This window comes from Cherax quadricarinatus, chromosome 4, assembly GCF_038502225.1.
Source record: "Cherax quadricarinatus isolate ZL_2023a chromosome 4, ASM3850222v1, whole genome shotgun sequence".
Lineage (NCBI taxonomy): Eukaryota > Metazoa > Arthropoda > Malacostraca > Decapoda > Parastacidae > Cherax > Cherax quadricarinatus.
In genome coordinates this window covers 40,215,669-40,240,996 of record NC_091295.1, presented here as the reverse complement: position 1 = coordinate 40,240,996, position 25,328 = coordinate 40,215,669, and the positions used below count along the sequence as shown (strand labels likewise).

General features: G+C 42.9%; 2 protein-coding genes across 2 annotated transcripts in view; one reads left to right on the top strand and one right to left on the bottom strand.

The window, feature by feature from the left end:
* Positions 1 to 14,319, bottom strand: part of LOC128684382 (uncharacterized) — a 620,161-nt gene extending 605,842 nt beyond the window's left edge. Inside the window, exon 1 of the mRNA XM_070095925.1 lies at positions 12,570 to 14,319. Coding sequence (XP_069952026.1) covers positions 12,570 to 12,657 — 88 coding nt within the window. The 5' untranslated portion in view covers positions 12,658 to 14,319. The remainder of the gene's footprint in view (positions 1 to 12,569) is intronic.
* The window catches only part of LOC128684571 (mucin-5B-like), a 1,040,772-nt gene that overhangs the window by 727,449 nt on the left and 287,995 nt on the right, over positions 1 to 25,328 (top strand). The gene's annotated exons all lie outside the window — the stretch shown is intronic.

Below are 25,328 nucleotides of genomic sequence, written 5' to 3'. Positions count from 1 at the left end.
AAGGTTGAGGGAAATCGGCCTGACGGCACTGGAGGACAGGAGGGTCAGGGGAGACATGATAACGACATATAAAATACAGCGCGGAATAGACAAGGTGGACAAAGACAGGATGTTCCGAGGAGGGGACACAGAAACAAGAGGTCACAATTGGAAGTTGAAGACTCAGATGAGTCAAAGGGATGTTAGGAAGTATTTCTTCAGTCATAGTGTTGTCAGGCAGTGGAACAGCTTAGAAAGTGACGTAGTGGAGGCAGGAACCATACATAGTTTTAAGACGAGGTTTGATAAAGCTCATGGAGCAGGGAGAGAGGACCCAGTAGCAACCGGTGAAGAGGCGGGGCCAGGAGCTAGAACTCGACCCCAGCAACCACAAATAGGTGAGTACAAATAGGTGAGTACAGTGTGAGGGAACATCACTGCCAGGGAACAACACTGCTAGCAAATAACAGTGTCAGGGAACAACACTGCCAGGGAACAACACTGCCAGTGAATAACAGTGTCAGGGAACAACACTGCCAGGGAACAACACTGTCAGTGAATAACAGTGTCAGGGAACAACACTGCCAGTGAATAAGAGTGTCAGGGAACAACACTGCCAGGGAACAACACTGCCAGTGAATAACAGTGTCAGGGAACAACACTGCCAGGGAACAACACTGCCAGCGAATAACATTGTCAGGGAACAACACTGCCAGGGAACAACACTGCCAGTGAATAACAGTGTCAGGGAACAACACTGCCAGGGAACAACACTGCCAGTGAATAACAGTGTCAGGGAACAACACTGCCAGGGAACAACACTGCCAGTGAATAACAGTGTCAGGGAACAACACTGCCAGGGAACAACACTGCCAGTGAATAACAGTACCAGGGAACAACACTGCCAGGGAACAACACTGCCAGTGAATAACAGTACCAGGGAACAACACTGCCAGAAAACAACACTGCCAGGGAACAACAGTGTCAGGGAACAACACTGCCAGTGAATAACAGTGCCAGGGAACAACACTGCCAGTGAATAACAGTGCCAGGGAACAACACTGCCAGTGAATAACAGTGTCAGGGAACAACACTGCCAGTGAATAACAGTGTCAGGGAACAACAGTGCCTGGGAACAACACTGCCAGTGGATAACAGTGTCACTGAACAGTAGTGCCAGGGAACAACAGTATCAGTGAACAACACTGCCAGTGAACAACAGTGCCAATGAATAACAGTGCCAGAGAACAACAGTGAAAGTCAATAACAGTGCTAGGGAGCAACAGTGAAATTGAACAACAGTGCCAGTGAAGAGTGCCAGGGAACAATAGTGCCAGTGAACAGTGCCAGAGAACAACACTGCCAGTGAATAACAGTGTCAAGGAACAGCAGTGACAATGAGCAACAGTGCCGGCGAACAACACAGTTGGTGAACAGTAGTGCCAGTGAACAAAAGCGCCATGGAACAACAGTTCCAGTGAACAACGTTGCCAGTGAACAACGTTGCCAGTGAATAACAGTGCCAGTGAACAGCATTGCCTGCCAACAACAGTGCCAGTGAATAACAGTGTCAGTGAACAGCAGTTCCAGAAAACAACAGTATCAGTGACCAACACTGCCAGTGAACAACAGTGAAAATGAACAACAGTTCCAGGAAACAATTGTGAAAGTGAACAACAGTGCCATTGAATAACAGTGCCAGTGAACAACATTGCCAAGGAACAATAGTGAAACTGAGCAATAGTGCCAGCAACAACGGTATCAACAAACAACAGTGCCAGCAACAATATCCGCAAACAGCAATGTCAGCAGCAACAGTGCCATCAACAACAGCACCAGCAGCAACAACAGTGCTAGAAACAACAGTTTTAGTGAACAACAGTGTGAGCGAACAACAGTGTCGAATGAAGAACAGTATCTGAAAATAACAGTTCCAGTGAACAGTTAACAATGAACAACAGTACCAGTGAACAACAGTACCACCGAATAACAGTACCACTGAACAAAAGTACCAGTGAACAACAGTACCACTGAACAAAAGTACCACTGAACAAAAGTACCACTGAACAAAAGTACCACTGAACAAAAGTACCACTGAACAAAAGTACCACTGAACAAAAGTACCACTGAACAAAAGTACCACTGAACAACAGTACCAGTGAACAACAGTACCACTGAACAACAGTACCACTGAACAACAGTACCACTGAACAACAGTATTATATAAAGACAGAAGATGTACAGGTATCGTGGCTGCTGCAACACTGCGCTCTAAACCCACATGTTGCACAATAATATACGATGTTTTGCCTAACACACACACACACACACACACACACACACACACACACACACACACACACACACACACATACACACACACATACACACAGGGAATACACACACGGATCAGGGAATACTTGTCAGGAAGACAGCAGCGAGTAATGGTACGTGGCGAGGTGTCAGAGTGGGCACCTGTGACCAGCGGGGTCCCACAGGAGTCAGTCCTAGGACCAGTGCTGTTTCTTGTATTTGTGAACGACATGACGGAAGGAATAAACTCCGAGGTGTCCCTGTTTGCAGATGACGTGAAGTTGATGAGAAGAGTTCATTCGATCGAAGACCAGGCAGAACTACAAAGGGATCTGGACAGGCTGCAGACCTGGTCCAGCAACTGGCTCCTGGAGTTCAATCCCACCAAGTGCAAAGTCATGAGGATTGGGGAAGGGCAAAGAAGACCGCAGACGGAGTACAGTATAGGGGGCCAGAGACTACAAACATCACTCAAGGAAAAAGATCTTGGGGTGAGTATAACACCAGGCACATCTCCTGAAGCGCACATCAACCAAATAACTGCCGCAGCATATGGGCGCCTAGCAAACCTCAGAACAGCATTCCGACATCTTAATAAGGAATCGTTCAGGACCCTGTACACCGTGTACGTTAGGCCCATTTTAGAGTATGCGGCACCAGTTTGGAACCCACACCTAGCCAAGCATGTAAAGAAACTAGAGAAAGTGCAAAGGTTTGCAACAAGACTAGTCCCAGAGTTAAGAGGTATGTCCTATGAGGAGAGGTTAAGGGAAATCAACCTGACGACACTGGAGGACAGGAGAGATAGGGGGGACATGATAACGACTTACAAAATGGTGAGAGGAATTGACAAGGTGGACAAAGACAGGATGTTCCAGAGACTGGACACAGCAACACGGGGACACAGTTGGAAGCTGAAGACACAGATGAATCAAAGGGATGTTAGGAAGTATTTCTTCAGCCACAGAGTAGTCAGGAAGTGGAATAGTTTGGGAAGCGATGTAGTGGAGGCAGGATCCATACATAGCTTTAAGCAGAGGTACGATAAAGCTCATGGTTCAGGGAGAGTGACCTAGTAGCGACCAGTGAAGAGGCGGGGCCAGGAGCTTGGACTCGACCCCTGCAACCTCAACTAGGTGAGTACAACTAGGTGAGTACACACACACACACATACCCACACACACACACTATATATATATATATATATATATATTATATATATATATATATATATATATATATATATATATATATATATATATATATATATATATATATATATATATATATATATATATATATATATATATATATATATATATATATATATATATATATATATATATATATATATATATATATATATATATATATATATTATTACTATTATCACACTGGCTGATTCCCACCAAGGCAGGGTGGCCCGAAAAAGAAAAACTTTCACCATCATTCACTCCATCACTGTCTTGCCAGAAGGGTGCTTTACACTACAGTTTTTAAAGTGCAACATTAACACCCCTCCTTCAGAGGGGTGTTAATGTTACATTTACTTCTCTTACAACCCCATCTATAAATATATTAAACAACCACGGTGACATCACACATCCTTTTCTAAGGCCTACTTTTACTGGGAAATAATTTCCCTCTTTCCTACATACTCTAACTTGAGCCTCACTATCCTCGTAAAAACTCTTCACTGCTTTCAGTAACCTACCTCCTACACCATACACCTGCAACATCTGCCACATTGCCCCCCTATCCACCCTGTCATACGCCTTTTCCAAATCCATAAATGCCACAAAGACCTCTTTAGCCTTATCTAAATACTGTTCACTCATATGTATGTATATATATATATATATATATATATATATATATATATATATATATATATATATATATATATATATATATATATATATATATATATATATATATATAGTGTGTGTGTGTATGAAGACGCATAATCTTAATACCTATAATTTAAGAGTTATTGCGTATAATTACCGTGGCTAGGGGATACTTGGGCTAGGGGATACCTAGTCACGGTAATTATTGACGTTAAGGGATGGTAATGTTAGAGGGATAATCAATAGTTGTTTTTAGCGTAGTCATTTAGCGAGGAATATTGAACCAGGCTTTTGTGGACCTCGACAGTGTTACTGTTATCGTGGGACGTTACGTCGCTGCTATCGTGGGACGTTTCGTCGCTGTTATCGTGGGACGTTACGTTACTGTTAGCGTGGGATACTACGTTACTGTTATCATAGGATGTTATATTACTGTTATCGTAGAACGTTACGTTACTGTTATCGTGGAACGTTACGTTACTATTATCGTAGGACGTTACGTTGCTGTTATCGTAGGATGTTACGATACTGTTATCGTAGAATGTTACGTTAGTGCCATCGTAGAGTGCTACGTCAGTGTTATCATAGGACATTAGGTTAGCGTTATCTTACGAAGTAACATTAATGTTATCGTGGAAAGTTACGTAAATGTTGTCTCAGGACGTTACGTTACTATTAGAATGTTATGTCAGTAACCTCCATCACAACGTTACGATGCTAACCCGTAGAACGTTACGTTATTTACACTATAGAACGTTACGTTATTTGCACTATAGAACGTTACGTTATATGCACTATAGAACGTTACGTTATTTGCACTATAGAACGTTACGTTATATGCACTATAGAACGTTACGTTATTTACACTATAGAACGTTACGTTATTTACACTAGAACGTTACGTTATTTACACTAGAACGTTACGTTATTTGCACTATAGAACGTTACGTTATTTGCACTATAGAACGTTACGTTATTTACACTATAGAACGTTACGTTATTTACACTATAGAACGTTACGTTATTTACACTATAGAACGTTACGTTATTTACACTATAGAACGTTACGTTATTTACACTATAGAACGTTACATTATTTGCTCTATAGAACGTTACGTTATTTGCACTATAGAACGTTACGTTATTTACACTATAGAACGTTACGTTATTTACACTATAGAACGTTACGTTATTTGCTCTATAGAACGTTACGTTATTTACACTATAGAACGTTACGTTATTTACACTATAGAACGTTACGTTATTTACACTATAGAACGTTACGTTATTTACACTATAGAACGTTACGTTATTTACACTAGAACGTTACGTTATTTACACTATAGAACGTTACGTTATTTACACTATAGAACGTTACATCACTTACACTATAGAACGTTACGTTACTTACCCTGTCTTATGTAACGTTGCTTATCCTGTAAAACGTTACGGTACCGACCCCCACAGAACTTTGCTAGCGACCCCAGTAGAACTTTGTTAGCGACCCCAGTAGAACTTTGTTAGCGACCCCAGTAGAACTTTGTTAGCGACCCCAGTAGAACTTTGTTAGCGACCCCAGTAGAACTTTGTTAGCGACCCCAGTAGAACTTTGTTAGCGACCCCAGTAGAACTTTGTTAGCGACCCCAGCAGAACTTTGTTAGCGACCCCAGTAGAACTTTGTTAGCGACCCCAGCAGAACTTTGTTAGCGACCCCAGTAGAACTTTGTTAGCGACCCCAGCAGAACTTTGTTAGCGACCCCAGTAGAACTTTGTTAGCAACCCCAAAGAACTTTGTTAGCAACCCCAAAGAACTTTGTTAGCAACCCCAAAGAACTTTGTTAGCAACCCCAAAGAACTTTGTTAGCCATCCGTTACGTTAATGATGCTGGTAGAGCGTTATATTCGGGACGTTAATTATAACGTTTCTTTTGGTAAACTAGAATCTCGTTTATAATTTTCTTTGAGCGTTACGTTAGTGACGTAAAAAGTTGTTAATGTTAAGTTTTGCAACAGTGACATTGGGCGTTCCGTTACGTCATTGACACTGGGCGTTCCGTTACGTCATTGACGTTTGCGACTTTTTGCGTTGCGTCAGTGACTTTTGCAACATTGAACGTTGCGTCATAGATGTTTGCGACATTTAACGTTGCGTCAGTGACTTTTGCGACGTTGAACGTTGCGTCAGTGACGTTTTACGTTGCGTCAGTAACTTTTGCGACGTTGAAAATTGCATCAGTGACGTTTGCGACATTTAACGTTGCGTCAGTGACGTTTGCGACGTTGAACGTTGCGTCAGTGACGTTTGCGACTTTTAACGTTGCATCAGTGACGTTTGCGACATTTAACGTTGCGTCAGTGACGTTTGCGACGTTGAACGTTGCGTCAGTGATGTCCGTAAAATGTTTTCATAAAAAATATTGAAAAAATATTCGTGCTAATGATAAGTTTAGTGAAACCACGGTACGGGTGGGGATGGAACTCGCGGTGAGTGAGTCGCAAACCTCGAGACCGACGTGTAAGCCAGTACTGGGTCAGCTGGCTGCAATAACTATCATCCAACCAGGTATATTTATACACCAATCGTGTCATTACAATTTCCTGAGTCAAATTTAGTGAATATTATCCGAATTTTGATACATAAATGTCCATAGGCCTGTAGCGCATTAAAATGTCCATAGGCCTATAGCGTATTAAAAATGTCCATAGGCCTGTGTAACGTATTAAAAATGTCCATAGGCCTGTGTAACGTATTAAAAATGTCCATAGGCCTGTGTAACGTATTAAAAATGTCCATAGGCCTGTATTAGGAATTAAAAATTTCCATAGGCCTGTAGAACAAATTAAAAATATGCATAGGCCTGTATAACACATACGTTTGTAGGTATACAAATTTTTTTGATAAAGGGAAGGGATTGGGGGAGGGGGATTAATGAAGCAGTGAGGAAGGTGTGGGTGCCGCCTCCACTACAATGGTGTCATAACCATAATTGCGCCATTAACCCCACTGTCTTGCAGAGTTGGCCCGCACGCGTTCCTGCTGGCATGAACCCTCACACACACACACACACACACACACACACACACACACACACACACACACACACACACACACACACACACACACAAACCCGATTATAATCAGTAATCCTCGCTATAATCAGGTGTATTCTACACATGTAGGTGTACCTGGGGCAGGAGCCACACCTGGTACACATGTAGGTGTACCTGGGGCAGGAGCCACACCTGGTACACATGTAGGTGTACCTGGGGCAGGAGCCACACCTGGTACACATGTAGGTGTACCTGGGGCAGGAGCCACACCTGGTACACATGTAGGTGTACCTGGGGCAGGAACCACACCTGGTACACATGTAGGTGTACCTGGGGCAGGAACCACACCTGGTACACATGTAGGTGTACCTGGGGCAGGAATCACACCTAGTACACATGTAGGTGTACCTGGGGCAGGAACCACACCTGGTGTAGCGGTAAATCAGTGGTACCGCTTGTGTAGCATTTGTTTACTGTTGGTGAACCATTTGTTTACTGTTGGTGAACCATTTGTTTACTGTTGGTGAACCATTTGTTTACTGTTGGTGAACCATTTGTTTACTGTTGGTGAACCATTTGTTTACTGTTGGTGAACCATTTGTTTACCGTTGGTGTACCATTTGTTTACCGCTGGTGTAGCATTTGTTTACCGTTGGTGTACCATTTGTTTACCGTTGGTGAACCATTTGTTTACCGTTGGTGTACCATTTGTTTACCGTTGGTGTACCATTTGTTTACCGTTGGTGTACCATTTGTTTACCGTTGGTGAACCATTTGTTTACTGTTGGGGAACCATTTGTTTACCGCTGGTGTACCATTTGTTTACCGTTGGTGAACCATTTGTTTACCGCTGGTGTACCATTTGTTTACCGTTGGAGAACTATTTGTTTACTGTTGGTGAACCATTTGTTTACCGTTGGTGTACCATTTGTTTACTCTTGATGAACCATTTGTTTGCCGCTGGTGTACCATTTGTTTACCGTTGGTGTACCATTTGTTTACTGTTGATGAACCATTTGTTTACCGTTGGTGTAGCATTTGTTTACCGCTGGTGTAGCATTTGTTTACCGTTGGTGAACCATTTGTTTACTGTTGGTGAACCATTTGTTTACCGCTGGTGTAGCATTTGTTTACCGTTAGTGAACCATTTGTTTACTGTTGGTGAACCATTTGTTTACCGTTGGTGTAGCATTTGTTTACTCTTGATGAACCATTTGTTTACCGCTGGTGTAGCATTTGTTTACTGTTGGTGAACCATTTGTTTACTGTTGGTGAACCATTTGTTTACCGCTGGTGTAGCATTTGTTTACCGTTAGTGAACCATTTGTTTACTGTTGGTGAACCATTTGTTTACCGTTGGTGTAGCATTTGTTTACTGTTGGTGAACCATTTGTTTACCGCTGGTGTAGCATTTGTTTACCGTTGGTGAACCAGTTGTTTACTGTTGGTGAACCATTTGTTTGCTGTTGGTGAACCATTTGTTTACTGTTGGTGAACCATTTGTTTACCGTTGGTGAACCATTTGTTTACTGTTGGTGAACCATTTGTTTACTGTTGGTGAACCATTTGTTTACTGTTGGTGAACCATTTGTTTACCGTTGGTGAACCATTTGTTTACCGTTGGTGAACCATTTGTTTACTGTTGGTGAACCATTTGTTTACTGTTGGTGTACCATTTGTTTACTGTTGGTGAACCATTTGTTTACCGCTGGTGTAGCATTTGTTTACCGTTGGTGAACCATTTGTTTACCGTTGGTGTACCATTTGTTTACCGTTGGTGTACCATTTGTTTACTGTTGGTGTACCATTTGTTTACCGCTGGTGTACCATTTGTTTACCGCTGGTGTAGCATTTGTTTACTGTTGGTGAACCATTTGTTTACTGTTGGTGTACCATTTGTTTACCGCTGGTGTAGCATTTGTTTACTGTTGGTGAACCATTTGTTTACTGTTGGTGTACCATTTGTTTACTGTTGGTGTACCATTTGTTTACCGCTGGTGTACCATTTGTTTACCGTTGGTGTAGCATTTGTTTACTGTTGGTGAACCATTTGTTTACTGTTGGTGTACCATTTGTTTACCGTTGGTGTAGCATTTGTTTACCGCTGGTGTACCATTTGTTTACCGCTGGTGTACCATTTGTTTACTGTTGGTGTACCATTTGTTTACCGTTGGTGTACCATTTGTTTACCGCTGGTGTACCATTTGTTTACTGTTGATGAACCATTTGTTTACTGTTGATGAACCATTTGTTTACCGCTGGTGAACCATTTGTTTACCGCTGGTGTAGCATTTGTTTACCGTTGGTGTACCATTTGTTTACCGTTGGTGTACCATTTGTTTACTATTGATGAACCATTTGTTTACCGTTGGTGAACCATTTGTTTACTGTTGGTGAACCATTTGTTTACCGTTGGTGTACCATTTGTTTACTGTTGGTGAACCATTTGTTTACCGCTGGTGTACCATTTGTTTACCGCTGGTGTACCATTTGTTTACTGTTGGTGAACCATTTGTTTACTGTTGGTGAACCATTTGTTTACTGTTGGTGTACCATTTGTTTACCGTTGGTGAACCATTTGTTTACTGTTGGTGAACCATTTGTTTACCGTTGGTGTAGCATTTGTTTACCGTTGGTGAATTATTTGTTTACCGTTGGTGAACCATTTGTTTACCGCTGGTGTACCATTTGTTTACTGTTGGTGAACCATTTGTTTACTGTTGGTGAACCATTTGTTTACCGCTGGTGTACCATTTGTTTACCGTTGGTGCACCATTTGTTTACCGCTGGTGTACCATTTGTTTACTGTTGGTGAACCATTTGTTTACCGCTGATTTGCCGCTGGTGAACCATTCTAATTTAAAAACTGCAGACTCTAGCTAGGGTCACAATGCATGAAGCACCTTACTTAGTACTGTCTATCATCTATTTTAACCAGTGCGTGGCGATACTAACGTTCTCAGTGTCCCGTGCTGCCAGACGTAAGAACTACTCTCTCTCTCGCGCTGCCAGACGCAAGTCTCACCCTATGTCACCGTGCTGCCAGAAGTAAGACGCAGTTTTTTTAGTTATTTGGATATTGCCAGTTAATCATACCAAAATTAATGGTAATTTACGTTAGGCCTACCTGAGAGAATAACTGATATTTTTAGCATGTTACGTCGGGCAGAAATGAACGAACGGTAATTAGTACGAAATTAAACCATCTGAGTGCAGGTTGAGCGCTGTATGACCCATTCGAGTTTAGCGCTTATATAATAATAATAATAATAATAATAATAATAATAATAATAATAATAATAATAATTAAAAGACAGGCTGAGAGATAGGCCTTGCACTAATTTTTATCATTCCTGACCCCTAGCCTATCATTCCTCGCCTCTAGCTTCTCATTCCTCGTCTCTAACCTATCATTCCTCGCCTCTAACCTATCATTCCTCGCCTCTAACCTATCATTCCTCGCCTCTAACCTATCATTCCTCGCCTCTAACCTATCATTCCTCGCCTCTAACCTATCATTCCTCGCCTCTAACCTATCATTCCTCGCCTCTAACCTATCATTCCTTGCCTCTAGCTTCTCATTCCTCGTCTCTAATGTATCATTTCTTATCTCTAGTGCATCATTCCTGGTTTCTGGTGTATCATTCCTGGCTTCTAGTGTATCATTCCTAGCTTATCATTCCTGGCTTATGGCCTATCATTTCTGGCCTATGGCCTATCATTCCTGGGCTATGGTCTAACATTCCTGGGCTGTAGCCTATCATTCCTGGCCTATGGCCTATCATTTCTGGTCTCCAGTCTATCATTCGTGAGCTATGGCCTATCATTCTTGGTCTTTGGCCTATCATTCTTGGTCTTTGGCCTATCATTCTTGGTCTTTGGCCTATCGTTCCTGGCCTTTGAACAATCATTCCTAGTCTTTGGCCTCTCATTCCTGGTCTTTGGCCTATCACTCCTGGTCTTTGGCCTATCATTCCTGGTCTTTGGTCTATCATTACTGGTCTTTGGACAATCATTCCTAGTCTTTGGCCTCTCATTCCTGGTCTTTGGCCTCTCATTCCTGGTCTTTGGCCTATCATTCCTGGTCTTTGGTCTATCATTACTGGTCTTTGGACAATCATTCCTGGTCTTTGGCCTATCACTCCTGGTCTTTGGCCTCTCATTCCTGGTCTTTGGCCTATCATTGCTGGTCTTTGGAAAATCATTCCTAGTCTTTGGCCTCTCATTCCTGGTCTTTGGCCTATCACTCCTGGTCTTTGGCCTATCATTCCTGGTCTTTGGTCTATCATTACTGGTCTTTGGTCTATCATTCCTAGTCTTTGCCCTATCATTCCTGGTCTTTGGACAGTCATTCCTAGTCTTTGCCCTATCATTCCTAGTCTTTGCCCTATCATTCCTGGTCTTTGGTCTATCATTCCTGGTCTTTGGACAATCATTCATAGACTTAGGCTAATCATTCCTGGTCTTTGGACAATCATTCATAGACTTAGGCTAATCATTCCTGGTCTTTGGACAATCAATCCTAATCTTTGACCTATCCTTCCTGGTTTTTGGCCTATCATTCATAGCCGTTACCCTATATTCCTAGCCTCTAACCTTCTGTTCTTAACTTCTAGACCCTCATTATTAGCCGCTATCATTTCTAGCTTATCATCCCTACTCAAGCCCATCATCCCTGCACTCCAGCCCATCGCTTCTGGTCTAGAATCTAACCTCTGATTCCTGTCCTCTAGCCTATTGTCCTTAAATTTCAGCCTATCACTCCTGGCCTGTGGCCTGTCATTAGGCCTTCGTGACTAAGAGTTTCAACCTCCAAGAGCTTTCTTCTTCTTTTCCTGCTCTTCTTTTATTATTATTATTATTATTATTATTATTATTATTATTATTATTATTATTATTATTATTATTATTATTTTGAACCTCCAGTTCCTGGATCAAGAACCTATCAGCAGCAACCAAGCCACTGCTACGACCCTTCACTTTCGATGGGTCGTAGCGGTACGACTCAGTGTTAGCTTGATAACGTTCTTCTGGCGATTCATGATACTTGGTACTTGGATGTTCGGCTTACAACGGTAAGGGCGCGGGTTTGATTCCCGGACTTGGAGACTCATATGGGCAGGCCTCCTTACACCTGCTGCCGCTCTTCACTTAGCAGTAAATAGGTGCCTGGGTGTTAGGCGACTGTTGTGGGTGGCATGCTGGGCTGGGCTTTGCAGTGAGCTGAGGTAGGGCAACAACTCTTAGCTTTTAAATGAGCTAAGATAAGGCAACAAATCTTAGCCTGTAAATTGAAATGTGGAAAATGTAAGATTGTATATTATGGTGCTGTATATGTCGTAGGCAGCATGCAGGGAGAGCTGTTTCAGTCTTACCGTCCGCCTTCTCGCGGTCCTTGGGCGTGACGATCCTGAAGGCGCTGCTGCTGCCTCCGGGGCACGAGAGAGAGCCTTCCTTCAGCATGCTGTGGGCTACCCGCTAGGACCTCCTCCACCCTCCTGCTGTAGTGCTGGGGCTGTCCGTTAAGCCCTCTTCTGCCCTCCTGCTGTAGTCTTTGCCTCTTCCACCCCCGCTAAAGGTCACTTCGGCTCCTCAGAAGCGAGAGTTCTGTCGCGGGTCATCCATCTGCAGTGTTGCAACGACCGGTTTTGCTATGTGGATTGCAATGACCGATTTTGCTGTGTGGATTGCAATGACCGATTTTGCTGTGTGGGTTGCAACGACGGGTTTTGCTGTGTGGGTTGCAATTGATTTGCCGTTGATTACAACAATGCTTATTGCTGCGGGTTCCAACGATCAGTGGTGCTACTGTGTAAAACAAGCAATGTTGGTGCGATATTAAACGAGAAGTGTTGGTGCGATATTAAACGAGGATTTAAGTTCACTGAGGATAAGTTACGAGATTGTTCTTACTTCACAGTGTGCAGCACGGAGCGGCGGTGCTACGGTTACCATCTTTGAGCGGGGCGTCGGCACTCCTGTGTCATCTGTGGCACACCTGCGTCAGGATCACAGATGCTGGCTCTCTCATGTTACTTCAAACAGAATTTCTAACGGTAGCGGCGGCGGCAGTGGCGACGGTAGCGGCGGCGGCGGCGGCGACGACGACGGCGGAGGCGATAGCGGCGGCGGCGTCGCTACTTCACCGCTAGAGCTTCCACTTACTTTTTATTGTTATTCACTGCCTTTGTGGTTAGTTTCAGTTAGAGTGATGAGTGTCATATTTGTGTGGGCGGGGGAGTGTGGTGACCCGCACACTGCTCAGTCTTCTCCTTGGAGTGTTACTTGACAGTTTTATAGTGTCAGAAAATTCTTTTTCGATTTTTGGAACATGTATTGAAGCACATTATGGAGACAGACTGACCACTAATGTTAATGCCACCTGGTAAGACTCTCAGTGCTGCCACCTGGTAAGACTCAATGCTGCCACCTTGGCAAGACTTTTATTGCCACCTGGTAAGACTAGTGCCACCTGGTAAGACTAGTGCCACCTTGCAAGACTGTTAGTGCCGCCTTATAGGACTCTCAGTGCTACCTTGCAAGTCTTAGTGCCACCTTGCAAGACTCTTTGTCACGCATTATAATAATCCTTTTTGACTTTATGAGAAAATTGCCCGCGTTAAATCACATGATCACGGAGTGGTCGGTGTAGGTGGCGCTGGAGATAATGATGTTGACAGTTAGCGCTGGAAGGTGGGCAGTGCCAGGCGTCGGTGACGGCGGCGGCGGCGACGACGCTGCTGACGGCGACAATGGCGGGGAGGTGTAGCGAGGCGGGCGAGACAAGGGACCTCCTACCAAACACTCCGCTGGACCCACACTGCCTCTCCAGCGCCCCCACCACCGACCTCCATGTTGCTACAACCACGCCGAAATTCAATCAGCACTTCCGACGCATCCCCCATACAACAAGGCCGGAAATCGTGGCGGGGAGAGTGCCAGCCTCGACCTTACGACACCTGCTAAAGCACTTGTCCGCCACTTCATTACCATAATCTTATTGTTGCGTTGACGGCTCTCGTCGACTTCTTTACACCAGATTTCATAATTCACGTTTGTTGTATCTGATCTGTTAATTAACGATTTCTACGGATGAAATATCATGATATTCTCAAGTCTTTCGTACAAATAAATGAAACAGGTTCATAGATAACTATGTTAGGCTATATCATGACTGATTCAGTTTCTAAAACGAAAATAAAGCCCGCCAAAATCTGTAAGAGTGCAAGGCGTGCGCTCTGATTGGCGGAGGATTTAGGCGGGCAGAATCCTGATTGACCGTTGGCTGGACAGATTTCCGGCCCCGCCCACTTGGCGCGCACGTGCAGACGGGTGCGAGACGCGTCCACTGCCGTCTAGGGCCACGCAGTTGCCCTATACTTACCGTGTTAGGGAAATCATAGTTGGCGTGTGCACTGGAATGCACGTTCCTTACACGCTTTCCACAGCTGAACAACTCCATGAATCCTGACTTCAACGAGCACTAACCAGCTTCCATCAAATACATACATTAATAATAATTGTTTTGTAACAGTATGTATTGTACTAAATATTACAGTAGCAGTCACAAGGAAAGATATGTCGCCATATTTATCTGATTTATGTATATAGCTTAAGAAAAAATGTTGAAACTGGTAGGTAGGTAGTAGAGTCAATGTTATAAAAGAGGCAGCGGACGCCAGCTGTTCCTCGTGGCAACGAGCAGCCTCAACACTCGTTACTGACTGGCAGTGGTAGGCACTCAAACTTTTCATCCCTCTTAAAGTGACTCGTAGAATTTTCCTGCAAAATCTTTGATGTTAAAACACACAAGCACAGTAGGCAGCAGTAAGAATCCGGGAGAAAATTCACCGTGAAATCACGTTGCGGGATGTTGAAATTATGAGGGTGCAGTAGTTGGTACGACACTTTTTCCCATGTAAACAAATCGGAGGTGGAGAAGATTGTGGCACTGTGCCTGAGGCGGTGGCGCTGGAGAGACGGGATGAGTGCCAAGGCTGCACTGGTGCCTCTCGACACCCCACTCACTGATTCACATTTAAAACTTGTAAATGTAAATCTTATCTCGTCTGGCATGTCTTTACATAGGGTTTTCAACATATCATTATATATTTTGTAATTTTTCATTGTGTTTGTCCAGTGTTCTTAGTTTTAAGACAGAACAATGATGCAAATCGTGAGAGATTAGTAGAGCACTTAATCTTTTTTCCTGGCGACCTTCAGCTTTTACCAAGTCTAGATTTTTGCCTTGCGGTGTTAGTTCATGGTGAGGAGTGGAGCCTAGCAGTGTTGGTTCTTGGAGAGTAATGGAGTTTATCAGTGTTGGTTCTTGGAGAGAAATGGAGTTTATCAGTGTTGGTTCTTGGAGAGGAGTGGAGCCTAGCAGTGTTGGTTCTTGGAGAGTAATGGAGTTTATCAGTGTTGGTTCTTGGAGAGAAGTGGAGCCTAGCAGTGTTGGTTCTTGGAGAGTAATGGAGTTTATCAGTGTTGGTTCTTGGAGAGAAATGGAGTTTATCAGTGTTGGTTCTTGGAGAGGAGTGGAGCCTAGCAGTGTTGGTTCTTTTAGAGGAGTTGAGCCTAGCAGTGTTGGTTCTTGGAGAAGAGTGGAGACTAGCAGTGTTGGTTCTTGGAGAGGAGTGAAGCTTAGCATTGTTGGTTTTTGGAGAGGAGTGAAGCTTAGCATTGTTGGTTTTTGGAGAGGAGTGAAGCTTAGCATTGTTGGTTTTTGGAGAGGAGTGGAGCCTAGCGGTGTTGGTTCATAGTGAGAAGTGGAACCTAGCAGTGTTGGTTCTTGAAGAGGAGTGGAGCCTAACGGTGTTGGTTCATGGATAGGAGTGAAGCCTAGCAGTGTTGGTTCTTGGAGAGGAGTGGAGCCTAGCAGTGTTGGTTGTTGGTTCTTGGAGAGGAGTGAAGCCTAGCAGTGTTGGTTCTTGGAGAGGAGTGGAGACTAGCAGTGTTGGTTCATGGTGAGGAGTGAAGCCTAGCAGTGTTGGTTCATGGTGTGTAGTGAAGCTTAGCAGTGTTGGTTCTTGGAGAGGAGTGGAGCCTAGCAGTGTTGGTTCTTGGATAGGAGTGGAGCTCAGCAGTGTTGGTTCATGGTGACAAGTGGAGCCTAGCAGTATTGGTTCTTAGAGAGGAGTGGAGCCTTGCAGTGTTGGTTCTTGAAGAGGTGTTTAGCTTATTGATGTTGGTTCATGGTGAGGAGTGGAGCCTAGTAGTTTTGGTTCTTGGGGAGGATTGGAGCCTAGAGGTGTTGGTTCATGGTGAGGAGTGGAACATAGTAGTGTTGGTTCTTGGAGAGGAGTGGAGCCTAGCGGTGTTGGTTCTTGGAGAGAAGTGGAGCCTAGTAGTGTTGGTTTTTGGAGAGAAGTGAAGCCTAGCAGTGTTGGTTCATTGTAAGGAGTGGAGCCTAGCGGTGTTGGTTCATGGTGAGGAGTGGAGCTTAGCAGTGTTGGTTCTTGGCGAGGATTGGAGCTTAGGAGTGTTGGTTCTTGGAGAGGAGTGGAGTCTAGCAGTGTTGGTTTATGGTGAGGAGTGGAGCCTAGCAGTTTTGGTTCTTGGACAGGTGTTTAGCCTCTTGGAGAGGAGTGGAGCCTAGCAGTGTTGGCTCATGGTGAGAAGTGGAGCCTAGCAGTGTTGGCTCATGGTGAGGAGTGGAGCCTAGTAGTTTTGGTTCTTGGAGAGGAGTGGAGCCTAGCAGTGTTGGTTCTTGGAGAGGAGTGGAGCCGAGAGGTGCTGGTTCATGGTGAGGAGTGGAACCTAATAGTGTTGGTTCTTGGAGAGGAGTGATGCCTAGCAGTGTTGGTTCATGTAGAGGAGTGGAGCCTAGCAGTGTTTGCTCTTGGAGAGGAGTGGAGCCTAGCAGTGTTGGTTCTTGGAGAGGAGTGGAGCCTAGCAGTGTTGGTTCTTGGAGAGGAGTGGAGCCTAGCAGTGTTGGTTCTTGGAGAGGAGTGATGCCTAGCAGTGTTGGTTCATGGAGAGGAGTGGAGCCTAGCAGTGTTTGCTCTTGGAGAGGAGTGGAGCCTAGCAGTGTTGGTTCTTGGAGAGGAGCGGAGCCTGGCAGTGTTGGATGTTGGAGAGGAGTGATGCCTAGCAGTGTTGGTTCATGGAGAAGAGTAGAGCCTAGCAGTGTTGGTTCTTGGGGAGGAGTGGAGCCTAGCAGTGCTGGTTCATGGAGAAGAGTAGAGCCTAGCAGTGTTGGTTCTTGGAGAGGAGTGGAGCCTAGCAGTGTTGGTTCTTGGAGAGGAGTGGAGCCTAGCAGTGTTGGTTCTTGGAGAGGAGTGATGCCTAGCAGTGTTGGTTCATGGAGAGGAGTGGAGCCTAGCAGTGTTTGCTCTTGGAGAGGAGTGGAGCCTAGCAGTGTTGGTTCTTGGAGAGGAGCGGAGCCTGGCAGTGTTGGATGTTGGAGAGGAGTGATGCCTAGCAGTGTTGGTTCATGGAGAAGAGTAGAGCCTAGCAGTGTTGGTTCTTGGGGAGGAGTGGAGCCTAGCAGTGCTGGTTCATGGAGAAGAGTAGAGCCTAGCAGTGTTGGTTCTTGGAGAGGAGTGGAGCCTAGCAGTGTTGGTTCTTGGAGAGGAGTGATGCCTAGCAGTGTTGGTTCATGGAGAAGAGTAGAGCCTAGCAGTGTTGGTTCTTGGAGAGGAGTGGAGCCTAGCAGTGTTGGTTCTTGGAGAGGAGTGATGCCTAGCAGTGTTGGTTCATGGAGAGGAGTGGAGCCTAGCAGTGTTGGTTCATGGAGAGGAGTGGAGCCTGGCGGTGTTTGTTCTTGGAGAGGAGTGGAGCCTAGCAGTGTTGGTTCATGGAGAGGAGTGGAGCCTGGCGGTGTTTGTTCTTGGAGAGGAGTGGAGCCTAGCAGTATTGGTTCATGGAGAGGAGTGGAGCCTAGCAGTATTGGTTCATGGAGAGGAGTGGAGCCTAGCAGTATTGGTTCATGGAGAGGAGTGGAGCCTAGCAGTATTGGTTCATGGAGAGGAGTGGAGCCTGGCGGTGTTTGTTCTTGGAGAGGAGTGGAGCCTAGCAGTGTTGGTTCATGGAGAGGAGTGGAGCCTGGCGGTGTTGGTTCATGGAGAGGAGTGGAGCCTAGCAGTGTTGGTTCATGGAGAGGAGTGGAGCCTGGCGGTGTTGGTTCATGGAGAGGAGTGGAGCCTAGCAGTATTGGTTCATGGAGAGGAGTGGAGCCTGGCGGTGTTTGTTCTTGGAGAGGAGTGGAGCCTAGCAGTGTTGGTTCATGGTGACTGTTGCAAATTACTTTTATCGTGACAATGTTTGGTGCTCTACAGAGCGTAACATTCTTCCAGTAAAACCTTGTTTACTGCCTTTCTTCTTTGACTTCATACTGCAACAAGTTTTCTACGAGAGGTACACACACACACACACACACACACACACACACACACACACACACACACACACACACACCATGTGTATGAGTGCCTGTGTGCGTTTACACACAAGGGCTCACACACAGGCGCTATCATATTGTTTATTACGTTGGTTTATTTCATGTTTATTGTTACGCCTTTCTATACAGTAGTATGTCATTGATGTCAGCTAGGCCTGTATACCTTCTACATGTACTTGTAGTAAATAAAAAGATATTTTGCACTTATTTTCCGAGCTTCTTACTTTCATAGGGAGTTATTTATATGTTCAGGTTTGGGACCATTCCCTCGAGGATTTTCCAGGTTTAAATTATGATGTATCTTTCTCGCCTGTATTCCAAGGAATACAGGTCTAAGTGACTTCAAATGTTCTCAGTTACGCAGGTACATGACTGAATCTAAACATGCAGTGAAGGTTCTCCCTACATTCTCTATTAACTTTGTTTTATTTCAAAATTACAAAGCCACCATCGCATGAATTCAGCATTCATCGCTTCCTGAAAAGAAAAAAAGTCTGTGTTCGCTGAGAAATGCTGACCTGAATAAGTTTGTTCTAGTTTGGCTTCCACAAATTCTCCAGATGGATGAGAGTTTTCCAGAATTCGTTAAATTGTTTCTTGCAGACATTATACACACTGACACTACTGAATTGTATCAAGATATATATCACGTCCACAAAGCTAATACAGGTATAATATTTTCAAGTCTTAACAATACTATTTTTATATCGGTTTTGAAGCTTTGCCCATAATTAGGTTAATTATCTTAGTAACAACCATAAAAAAGCTAGGTCAGAAAATATGGAAATTAGGCAAGAATAATGTGTGGAATAAATTGTCTCGCAAAGAAACTGTACAAAAACTTTCAGATCTAATTCTAAATTATTAAGACAAAGATTTGTGAGGTTTTAGATTAAACTTTTGCTTTGAATGTGATGGATTATTTTGTTGGTTTTGATAAATTTGTGGCTACTCACAGTTCCTCCTGAATAAAATCACTGCTTATATTTCTAGGCTCCCTAAGACTCGTAAGGTTAACATTAATCGCCTTCCAGTCATCTCAAGCTGTGACTGACATGCACGAGGGTAATCATCAGGTCATCTCTCCAACTTTCTGATTAAGTTTTCGGATTCTCGATGCACTGCTGTCTTGGACCTGTTCATTATTGAGTGTACTACCTCACTGGAATCAAAATAAAGATTCCAGTGATGTAGTACTGGAATCTTTATTTTTATTGTCCTCAAAGATTTATTAAGTTATACCATGAATTAACGAAAGATCCTGGACTTCACTTTACGAAACAAACAAAACAAATGTGATGGTAATTATGGACAAGGTAGATTATAGTGTAAAAATGAACATGTTATTACAAGACTGGGAACTTATGTGCCTCTTAAGGTTTCTCATCTCTGGAATTAAAAGTGTATAGCAACCTAGTGACGCAGGTAACTCTTCATTACCACAGTAAACATGATACACAAATAAGAGCATAGCATCAGGTTCTTGCGCAGTCTGCGTATTTGTCCCCAGAGGGACTTAAAGGTAGAACTCTTATTAACTCGGTATTAACTCTAATTGAGTTAATACCGAGTTAATACAGATTTGCTTCATCAAGTAGGGAAACCAACCAGTGTTAATTTCTATAGAGGAAAAAATCCTGGACAAAAGAGAAAAATACATTAGGTCACTGGTTATTCCATTTAATTATGATATTAATTCTAACATTAAATATTTTCTCTCAAGCAGTCATATCGTTTTCAGCCATCCTAATAAAATACGTAATAAGCCGTATAATGTTAGAGCATAAGAGTCTGTAAAATATCTTGCAGAGATTGTGATTTGGCTTGTGTAGGGCAGACAGGTGGAGAGCTCAGCACTAGGATAAGTGAACACAGAAGCTAGATAGGCTGATGCCATAGCTTAGTGTTGAAATCTGCGAATAAAACTTTGGCTGGAAAACAAAGTGAGATGTGCTTAACCTAACTGTTGTACTTTTCATCCTTCCCAAAAGAAAACTAAGATTGACTGGGGAGGATATGAGAAATAATGCATCACACAAATTATATCTACACAAGAAGAAAATAATACTGTGCCATGATTGAAACCATCTCGCATTTTGATTTCAGGTGGACAGTTGAGAGCTGACCTCATAACAGAGGTTCAGTGCAATGATTAAAAAAGGCCGAGAGCACAAAGTCAGGTCATGTGACCTGATTTCACTGTCTTTAGAGTTCTCTTTATCCTCTACTTCTTTGATGAATAGTGTCCTAATGCAGGGATTGAAATATTCAGGCCTATTATTTTTTTTTCAAAATGTGTAAAATGAGTCAGTCATTTGTCAGGGACGAGGATCAATCCTTCCCTCTCGTGAAAATAAAGAAGGAAAACGGAAACAATAACCAAAAAAGGTAAACAGAATAAAGATTTAGAGAAGTTGAAAAATCGTATACCTTTATTACATTAAATACAAACAGTATAGCTATGAAGATACCAAAAAAGGAATCTGTAAATCCTTGAAGAGAAGGCAAGTAACACAAAGAATTAATATGATTAGGTTAGGTTAGGTTAGGTTCGTCAGGAAACAGGACAAATGTTTCCTGACGCGGGTCTTAGTCAGATGATGACCCGCCTTTGGAGATTTTGGTCATCTGACCGAGGCCTTCCGCTGGCTTACCGGTCCACCCCTTTAAAAATTATGGTCATTTATAACCATTGTTTTATTAATATGATGTTTCTCCTTGAAGAGGATCATAATACGACGATGAGCGACGCCGGCTGTATCTTGAGTTAAAGTGTGGATCCTGCAAGCCTCTTTAAAACAACAACAGTTGACACTCAGGTTAACTGCCACTTGAGCTCATCTGTCAAGGTATGCGCATTGTTGCTGGAATGAAACACTGTCAAGTAAGATTCGTAACTTATGTTTCACGTCTTCCTGTGTACAGTAGGCTCAGATGGCCGCCACAGACGTACCTCAGTATTGTAAGTCTTCGTAAATTAAACCAAATTCAGACCGGTAACTATTCTTCATGGTGAATCACTACACTGACGTGGCTGAACCCAGACAGTACAACATATTACAAGTGGCGGATTTACCGAGAGGTGGACTAAGGGACCGCCTAGGACCCCTACTATTAAGGGGCCCCCTAGATCCTTAAGTATGGGTTTCCTAACCCTTTCCAAGTTGCGCCCCTATCTGGAGCGTTTGATGGACTGTGGTCGTAGAGCATCCCCACGCGACCATAAATGTTTACTCAACATTATACAAATTGTTTCGATTCTGAAATCAAAGCCACAATTTTTGAAGTTCTTATATTTTGTTGAATAATTATTTTCTAAAAATCATCATATATGACAACACGCTGGCAGGAGGCCAGGTGCAGTCTTGCAATCAGTCTTATGTCTCTTATGGTAAAATTTAATTTCCACTAGTGCAGTAGCTGTAGATTTAGAGATGGATTCAAACTGTTTGCACTACTAAGGAGCCACAAGGATAGCTATTTTACACCCAGAATACGTTAAGTGCTGGTAAGATTGTAGCACAAACAATATCGAAGTACGAACACAAGTGCTCATCAATGCAGGATCACAGGTCGAGATGATACAATTGTCAGCAGATTGACTGTAGGTGAAGTGCTTAGCCTCACTCTCTTCTTAAAGATTGAAACAAAAGTAGAAGAACGAAAAGACCCAGAGTTGACACTGAAGATACAAATTCTGCTACACAGACGGCACTGTAAGGTGCAGCATCCTGGCATTCAACGAGGGGAACAAAACAAATATAACTTAAATGATGACATAAAATCAGTGATGATGAAAGATTCAGAAGTCATTGTCTTAAGTTAACTTTGATGTCATCGGAATGGCAAGTTGTAGAAGTCCAGTTGTTAATTCTTATGCCTCTGTCAAAATGGATACTATAATTCTCATGCAGAGAGGAGGCAACAACAGCAGATGCAGCCTTGTCAGTAAACACCTGTTTAACTGTACCTCTTGTGATGCATCCTGTACAAAAATAGAGAGCAGACAGTAATTTTCCCTGACATTATATATCCACTTGGAGCTGCCACACTGTCACAAATTTTCGTCTCTGTAAAATATTTGCTTTATCATGTCTAGCAGAATATTAATAAATCTTAATTTATTTCCAATTTATAGTACATATGCTTATACAAGAGATTATATATATATATATATATATATATATATATATATATATATATATATATATATATATATATATATATATATATATATATATATATTATATATATATATAAGAACTTACTAAACAAAAATGCACTCGGGGTAAGAGGGACACATGCTATAATTAAACATATGCAAAGGATCTGTTTAATAATCTGTTAATTCCTCGTTTAAGACAAAGTAATTTTTGTTCCATGGTTGTATGTTACATAGAACAGTTTATAAATTACATATAAAGGCTGTATGTTGCATCAAACAGTTTCTTACATATAGCAGGCTGTGTATTACATAAAAAAAAGTCTGTTACGTAGGACAGATTGTTACACTAAAAAGAATATATGTTACGTAGACTATATTACGTAGAATAGGCTGATTTACGTAGGAATAAGTGACGTTAAATCATCCACAGGCTTGTTGGGTATAAACGAAAATTTAATTAATTTTAACGTCACAACTACAAAAATTAAGATAAGACCACTTAAGAAAACATAACTTAAGGAATCTTAGTTTGAGTGTTGATGAATGAGACACTTCATACATCTCGAGCAAGTCTGCAAGACAGGATTTACCATCTCCAAAACCATGGTGGTTGTTTTTTATCAGCCTCTTCTTTTCCAGGCGACCCACGAACCTTCTGATTATGCAGTCTGGGACTATATGTGTTGTCTTCCACACCTCTCACGGTTGCTCTGTATCAGTTGACTTGTTGGAAATTGTGGCTAGCGGTTAAAACAGTACTTTAGCTTCCTTTTTCAGAACCCATGAAGATATATTATGTGGTTACATTACCTTCAAGGTGTTTACCTTGTTCAACAGTTTCTTCACCTCTTTCTGCTATTTTGTGTATTGTGTCGAGTACTCGTTGATGTACTCGTTCTCTTTAACTCTCTGGTAATGTCTTTATTTCCTTCAAGTATTCCTACTGAAATCTTTTGTTTAGCTCTTCAGATACTTAAATAAATAACAAAAAGACACAATACCGTGACTGGAACGATACACAAATAACCCGCACATAAAAGAGAGAAGCTTACGACGACGTTTCGGTCCGACTTGGACCATTGACAAAGTCACACTGTATTTCTCCCTTGGTTCTCAGTTTCAAGTCCTGTTTTCTTCAGTGTGACTTTGTCAATGGTCCAAGTCGGACCGAAACGTCGTCGTAAGCTTCTCTCTTTTATGTGCGGGTTATTTGTGTATCTTCAGATACTTCCTGGTCATTTCTTGTGAGTTCTCCTTCCTTCTTCAGACCTATTTCCTAGTTCCTTTATTATTGTTTTTCTCCTGATGTGACTGCATACCAACTTTGGTTCAGATTTGGCTGTCGATATTGTTATTCTCAAATTGTTGTTCAAACTTCTTAATTATGTATATTCGTGTCTAGCTCTTCTAACTTTCCTGTTTTCTTCTGTTCTTTGTTGTTTTATTTTTTTACTTTTCTCTAGCACTTTTAGCTTTTGTTTCTCATCTCTGAGTGAGCCAAGGACTCACTCCGTTCTTACTCTTGCTTCACCTGCGCTTGGGTATGTATTTCTCCCTTGGTTCTCAGTTTCAAGTCCTTCAAACTCATCTCAGTTTGAGGTCCCACAAACTCGTTTCAGTTTCCAGCTACATACTTCAGCATTTCATTCATTGTCAGTCCTTCGTGTTTCGTTTCCCATTACTCTTTTAAAGTCTGGTTTCTCCCTCCCCATGTTTCACTACATATTTACTTCACACAAGGTCCTTGAAACTCAGTACTGTGTGGTCACTAGCCCCGAGGGGCCTCTCATATTCTATTTCACCTATATTAGATTCGCTTAGGGTGAATACATGGTCCATCCTCGCTGATTCGTCTCATCTCTCTGCTTGTGTCTCTAACATGTTGGCACACAGGAAGTTCTCCATCACCACCTCCACCATCTCATCTCTCCAGTGTTTCCAGTCTCCCGTGTGGCTGCTAGTTCTCTCAGTCTGTTTACTTGTGGTTTAAGTGTTCCATGGATGGTAGCTTTGCATTGCACATGTGAACTTTTATGTCCGATTCCGTTATGGAGTCTACTTGGAGGGTGTTCCGGGGGTCAACGCCCGCGCGGCCCAGTCCTTGACCAGGCCTCGATTAACCAGGCTGTTACTGCTGGGCGCACGTAGTCTCCTTTGTGTGTGTGTATATACTCGCCGAGTTGTGTTCCAGGGGAAAAAGGTGTTCGAGTCTTAGCTCCTGGCCTTTTGGGCCCCTGTCATACCTTCTTTTAAAATTGTGTATTGAATTTTCCTCTACCACTTCCTCATCTAGCTGATTCCTCTAGAACAGTTATTTTTTCCACGCCCCTGTGGCTCGTGTGCCTTAAACTTCCATCTGTAATCCCTCGGACCCCTGTGCCAATAATTTCAAAAAGTCTGCCCCTATCTTTTCTGTCGAATTCTCTGAGCATCTTGAATGTCGTAATTATGTCTACCCTAGTTCTTCTAAAATCATCAGGTTCAGTTCAGTGTATGGAGGAAGAGAGAGAGAGGGAATACAAGTAGGAGGATCAGGGCACAGTGAAAGTAGCAAACCTTTCGGGACAG